The sequence below is a fragment of the Elephantulus edwardii genome, unplaced genomic scaffold, assembly GCF_000299155.1.
Source record: "Elephantulus edwardii isolate Elephantulus edwardi_28Jun2011 unplaced genomic scaffold, EleEdw1.0 scaffold00076, whole genome shotgun sequence".
NCBI lineage: Eukaryota > Metazoa > Chordata > Mammalia > Macroscelidea > Macroscelididae > Elephantulus > Elephantulus edwardii.
Genome location: NW_006399826.1, coordinates 15,247,422 through 15,254,051, shown reverse-complemented (window position 1 = coordinate 15,254,051; position 6,630 = coordinate 15,247,422). Strand labels below are relative to the sequence as shown.

Sequence of the window (6,630 nt, the reverse complement as noted above, 5' to 3'; positions counted from 1 at the left end):
AAGGAACAAACAGGTACAACCTAGAGAGGGTGAAATCCGGCTGCTCCTTGGAGGCAAGGATTCTGAGGCTTCATCTGACATACTTTGGGCATGCTGCAAGGAGGGACCGGTCTTTGAAGAGGATGGAGGGAGGGACAGTGTAAGAGAGGAAGACCCTTGATGAGATGTATTGATTCAGTGACTGGGGCAATGAGGGTAGGTTTGTTAGGCACAATAAGGTTAGCACAGGATAGAGCTACAGGGCTGTTGTACATAGGGTCGCTATGAGTTGCAAGCAACTCAATAACACATAACAACTACTACTTTTGGAGTGTAACTCCATATAAATGTATTAAAGATAACCTAGTTGATGGATTATGTTCCATAAATTTTACATCCCAGACTAGCTATTAAGCAGTCTTCCAAGTGATTGGCCTCCTGTCTATTTCTAGCTGGTTATTTTTCTCAAGGAATAAAACAAGATTTTAAGATTAAGTTATGTCAAAAAGGATGTCAGAAGAGGAATTAATGCCTTGAGCTGTGGTGTGAGAGAAGAGTACTGAACATTCAATGAACTGAGAAAAGAACAGATATGTCTTAGAGAAAGTGTAGCCATAATGCTCCTTAGAGACAAGTATGGCAAAACTTCATCTCATATATGTATAGATGTGGGGCATTTTGCTAAGAGACGCTATCTTTGGAATAGAACACCATGCTTGGTAAGGTGGAGAGTCAGTGAAGGAGAGGAAGACCCTCAATGAGATGGGTGACGACAGCAATGGGTTCAAGTGTATCGGAAATGATGAGGATGGCACAGGATAGGAAAGGGTTCAGGTCAGGTGTTCACTGGGTCACTATGAGTCATATTCGATTCAACAACACCTAACAACAACATATTAAATGTATTTAGAGAAAGATAGTCTTGTGCTTTAAAAAGTGACTTAGATTTGAGAGAAGGCCAGGCAGAGGCGGAAGCAGGGATGAGGGTGATGTCATCACAAGTCAGACAATGTGAAGCAACCCCAGAAACTGAAGAGGGCAAAGGAAAATTCTCTCCCAGAGCGTGACGGAGAATCTGGCCCAGTGCACACCTTCATTCCAGCCCTTGGCTTCCAGATATGTGGAAGAAAAATATTCCATTGTTTGAAGCTACAGATGTCCACACACACGTACATATACACACACAATTCAGCTCTGGGAATAGTGAGCTCATGCTAATGGTGGAAGCACACTTCAGAAGAGTTATCTGAGGTTGGTGTCACAGCAAGAAGAATGTAATTAATCTCAGTGTGTCATGGTTGCATATTTACAAACTGCTGAACTGGTGCATGTTTTCTTATGTATCCTTTCAATGATTTTTTTACTGACTCACAGCTGACCCTCCAGTGGATTTTCAAAGAAACTGCACAGGAGATTGGCCATCTTTGTCTCAGGAACAGCTGCTGGATTGGAACCATATGCCTTTGGGTTGGCAGCCCAACTCCTTGCCCAAGAGGCCACTAAAGCTCCTAAATGTAGAAGTGCCAAAGTTTCACTATTAAATATGTCATGAGTACTGGCTGATGAATTTACCTACTACCAAATTACTTCGATACACATACCCTACCATTCCACACTAATCACTGGAATAATCAAGACACAAAGAAGGTTCGAGTATCATAGCGACTTCACAGCTCAGTGGCACAAAACTTCAGAAGTCTTATAATTACAAGTGTTCAAGTGCATTTTAAAAATTATAAAATCCATGTTTACTGTAACAACAAAAAAAGATATGAAATTGTGTAAAAAGTAAACACTGCTCACTTTCCCACAACCATGATATTTTCTACTTCAGAGAATATTTTATGGGCTCCATTTCTTCACATATTGTTTAAAATCCCTTCCACTGGACAAAGTAAATCTGACAATGTCATGTTACTGCTTTAATAATAAAAATGGATATCAGTCACATAATTAGTTGAATATTGTTATGTGCCGTCAAGTCACTTGTGACTCATAGTGACCCTATGTAAAAGAGCCTTAAACCGTGCTCTATCCTGTGCTAAACTCACTGTCTCTGACACACCTACTCTCATTACCCCAATCACTGAATCAATTCATCTCATCAAGGGTCTTCCTCTCTTGCACTGTCCCTCCACCCTCCCAAACATGATGTCCCTCTCCAAGGACTGGTTAGTATCTCCAAGAATTCATGTTACTCATAACCTCAGTGCTGTGACCTGGAAATTGGACCTTTGCAGATGTAATTACATTGGAGGAACTGAGATGAGTATTGGAACGTTGCTGTGGAGTTAGTCCCAACTCAGAGCTGTCCTATAGGTTAGGATTGTCCCCTTGTGTTTCCAAGCTTCTGATCTCTTTGCAGGTGCTCTGGTGCCATGGTGGGTAAGTGTTGGCTGCTCTGAATACCCTCCTTGGGAAAGAGTTGAGGCAGTCTGCTCTTTTTAAGATTTACAGCTTTCAAAACTCAATAGAGGGTCATCATGAGTCAGGTTAACTCGATAACAGTTGGGAAGTGGACTGCTACATCTATCTCATGGAATGGCTGGTAGGTTTGAACCTCTGACCTTTTGGTTAGTAGGTGAGTGCTTAATCCCTGTACTAGTGGACAGAGTGGGCCCTAAATCCAATGAGCAACAGGAGCACATTCAGAGACAAAGAGTTTCCCACAGGAATGCCCGGTAAGATGGAGGCCAAGATGAATGTTAATGCTGCTACAAGCAAGGGATGCCAGGAGTCAACCAGACACTGAGAAAGGCAATGAAAGATTCTCCTAGATCCTGAGAGGCTGATCCTTGATTTGGGGCCTCTGGTGTCCATAACTGTGAGGAAAGAAGTCGTTATTGTTTTAAGCCATCCCAATTGTGGTAATTTGTTATGGCAGCCCTAGGAAACAATTTTTAACTCTTTACTCTCTTTTTTATTATAGAAATGATAATTCTTTTAAAAATTGCTTTCATACAATCATTCACATACTTTGTGCTTTATTCATGTAAACTGTTTTATACAATCATTCATCTACATGTTTTATATCATTAATTACTGTTGAGCAAGGCCTTTTATCACTCCCTCCCATTAAACCCCCATTGTACTGTACCACTTCTTCCTCCCCCCACCACCGTCTGTCCACTAATCTCTGCTGTCCTAATGGTTTTGGGTTTTTGTTTCTTTTTTTTCTCCCTCTCCCTCTCCCTTAATCACTTACTCTTGTAGATGCTTTTCTAATACTAAAGTTGCAGTTAGGTTTTTTCCAAGTTTTGTCAATTCGAGTTCTATTTCTTCATTTTTGTACTTGGTTCGAAAAAAATCAGAGGTCAAATCATTCAATGCAGGGATGAAGCTGAAAGAAGAAAGTGACCACATACATGGATGATACCTAAGGATGAGAACTATCGTCATCTGTCATTTCCAAAAATGTCTTTACCTCTGTGGACTCTTGTATAACCACACCTCTACACACACCTCCTATGCACACCTCTACGCACATGTTCTCACATCTTCTTCCAGTCCACGAAAGCCCTTCAACTGGCAAATTTCCACTTGTTCTTCAAAATTCAGACCCAATGCCCTCCCATTCTAGAATTTATTACTCCTTCCTCTGTGCTAACCAGCTGCAGATTATACCTTCTTGTATTATTGCAGCTGTAATACTATAGCGTTGTTTGTCTATCTCTCTTTGAGCAGAAACTGTCCTTGAAAGTGGCTACCAATCACCTCTGCTGCCCTCTTGCTCACAGCATGATTGGCACATAACTGGCATTTGGTGTCAGCTGAACCGATGTAGCTAAAGAGGCTGGATTTCTGTGGTCATACAGCCTACAAGGTCTTCTACTTAGAACACCACCATTTGAGCATATATATAAACTTCAAGCCCTAATGGAGGCAGAGAGTTCTGGTGGCCTAGTGGTAAGAAACTGAGCTGAAATCCCAAAGTCATGTGGTTCAAATCCACCAGTGTTCTGTAGTAGAAGGATGGGCAATCCCCTGTGCAATTAACTGCCTCTGAAAACCTGCTGGAGGTTCAGCTATGGGTCAGTTCCAACTCAGTGATAAACAACAACAACATGAGTAACGAAGGAGCTTTAGCAGAGTACTGTGTCACATACGACGCAGTTAACCAAGAGGCCAGCAGCTCAAATTCACTAGTTCCTTCAAAGGGGAAAGATGAGGTGGTCGCCTCTTAGAAAGATTCATGATGAAGGATCGCGATGAGTCAGAATCAACACCAAAAGATTTGGTTTTGAGTTTTAAATATAGGCAATTAAGCAAAACAGCTGTGTATTTCTCTCAGTGTAATAATAAACTGGAGAGGAAATTCTAGCTAAAATCTGTTGTAGTTGTTGTTGTTAAGTGCAGTTGAGTATGACGCAACTCATGGCAACCTTTTGAACAAGAGATCTGAACCCTGTCTCATCCTGTACCATCTTTATTATCCCTGACACTGTCAACCCACGGCTGCAGACACCATATCAATCCATCTATATTAATCCTCCCCATCCCTCCACCTTTCCAAGCATGATGTCCCTTTTCTTTCTTTTTTTTTAATTTTTATTTTTGTGTGAGTGTACCATCAAATCAGATCTGACTGGTACAGGAGTGGATTGTCCCTCCTTTTCCCGGCAGAGCATCTGGTGGATTCGAACCGTGTGCCTCTGGGATTGTAGTTGCAGCTCTTTACCACTAGGCCACCAGAGCTCCCCATGATGTCCTTTTTCAAGAAATAGTCTCTCGTACTACCAGGTCCAAAGGATGTGAGATGAAGATTCGCCATCCTTGCCTCCACGGGGCATTCTGGTTGCACTTGTTCTAAGACATGTGTGCTTGTTCCTTTGGAAGTCCATGGGGTATTCAGTATTCTTCTCCAACATAACTTGAAAGCATAGATTTCCCATCCTGTCATCCTTATTCATGTCCAGCTCCCAGAGGCATAGCAGGTGATTATAAAGACTATGGCTTGAAGCAGGTGCATCTTAGTCTTTAAACTGACATTATTGCCCTTCAGGATTTTGGAGAGGTCCCTAACAGCATACTTTCCCAATGCTATATACATCTCCAAATTTCCTGACTGCTAGTACCAAGGGTATTAATTGTGGATTTAAGTAAGATGAAAATCTTTGATAATTTCAGTCTTTTTTTTTCTTCTCTATCATGATGTTGCCTCTTCGTCCACTGGTGAGGTTTTTGTTTGTCTGATGTTGAGATTTAATCCATACTGGAGGCTCAAGTCCTTCCTTCATCCTCAGCAGCAAGTGTTCCAAGTTCTTTTCATTTTCAGCAATCAAGGGAGGCTGTGTCATCTGTGTAATGTAGGTAGTCTTCCTCCAGTCCTGATGCCACACTCTTCTTAATATAAAGTCCAGCTTCTCTAATGGTTTGTTCAGCACAGAGCTAGAACAGATATGGAGACAGGATACAGTCGTGATGCACACCTTTCATGATTTTAAACCATGCAATTTTTTCTTGCTCTGTACAGACAACAGCTTCTTGGTCTAGAACCATTAATAGACATAAGGATGGAATAATGAGACTGGGTTTGATTTAATGACTTGGAAAAGGGATTGTCATTATATAGATGGAGGTATCTGCCATAAAAAATGAGCAACCTTAACTTACTCTAGGGACTTTGGTGGCCTAGTGGTAAGAAGCTGTACTGCAGTCCCAAAGGCACATGGCTCAAATCCACCAGCTGCTCCATGAAGAAGGATGGGCAGTCTCCTCCTGGATGATTAACTGCCTCTGAAAACCTACTGGAAGGTCAGCTGTAGGTCAGTTCTGACTTGAAGGGACACAACAAAACAACCTATTCTACTCAGTAGGGAAGGGATAGAACCATTATTCTCAGCCAGATCATTTCAGCTACTACTTTTCTCACTGTTTATGGGGGCAAAATGTTAAATGATAACAAACCCCCTCTACACGTACCTAAGAACTAACCCTAGAAACCTAACCTGGAATTCACAAACAATAAAAATTATCCAATGCTCAACTTTATCTGAAATAATCATATTTACTAGCAAAAGCACAGGAGCTACCTAAAGGCAGCATTTTGGTATTGTTCACTTTTAAATAGAATTTGAAACATGAAAGCCGAAAGGTAAATGATCATAAGAATTACCTAGTTAGTGACGTGTCTTTTGTTTCAAGCAGCAGTGCGATTTCAACCAAAGAATTCAGATACCTGAAACCAGTATTAGAGAGACTGGCAGGTGAAAAATCCATACCTTCCATGAGAAGATCTTGAAGATGCTTAGCTGAAAAGATATTAAGAGTTTTAGGATGATTAAGATCATGCTCATTAAAAAATAGCTTTATTCAGATGTAATTCAGTTAACACAATTAAAGAGTACAACTCCACGGTTGTTAAGTATATTCAGAGTTGTGCCATCATCACAGTAATCCCTTTTAGAACATTTTCATCGTTCCCCTAAAAAAACCCACTCCCAGTAGCCGTCAACCATGATTCCACTAATTACTAATTCCTGATCTCAGAGGGCAATTGCTGGAGACAAAAATTGAACATGAGTTAAGAGAAAAAATTCTTCTTGAGTGACTAAGAATGAGTATCATTTAAAAAAGATCTTCTAGAGTCCACAATTAAGGCTGCATAGTGGAATGTACTTGGGGCGGTGGGAGGGGTGCGGGATCGTGTAC

At 41.1% G+C, this 6,630-nt stretch overlaps 1 protein-coding gene across 1 annotated transcript in view; it reads right to left on the bottom strand.

Moving 5' to 3' along the window:
• The window catches only part of HAUS1 (HAUS augmin-like complex, subunit 1), a 15,010-nt gene that overhangs the window by 5,181 nt on the left and 3,199 nt on the right, over positions 1-6,630 (bottom strand). The window contains exons 3-4 of the mRNA XM_006889220.1: positions 6,095-6,230; positions 3,185-3,319 (exon numbers count right to left, since the gene is read on the bottom strand). Of these exons, the coding sequence (XP_006889282.1) occupies positions 3,185-3,319; positions 6,095-6,230 (271 nt within the window). The remainder of the gene's footprint in view (positions 1-3,184; positions 3,320-6,094; positions 6,231-6,630) is intronic.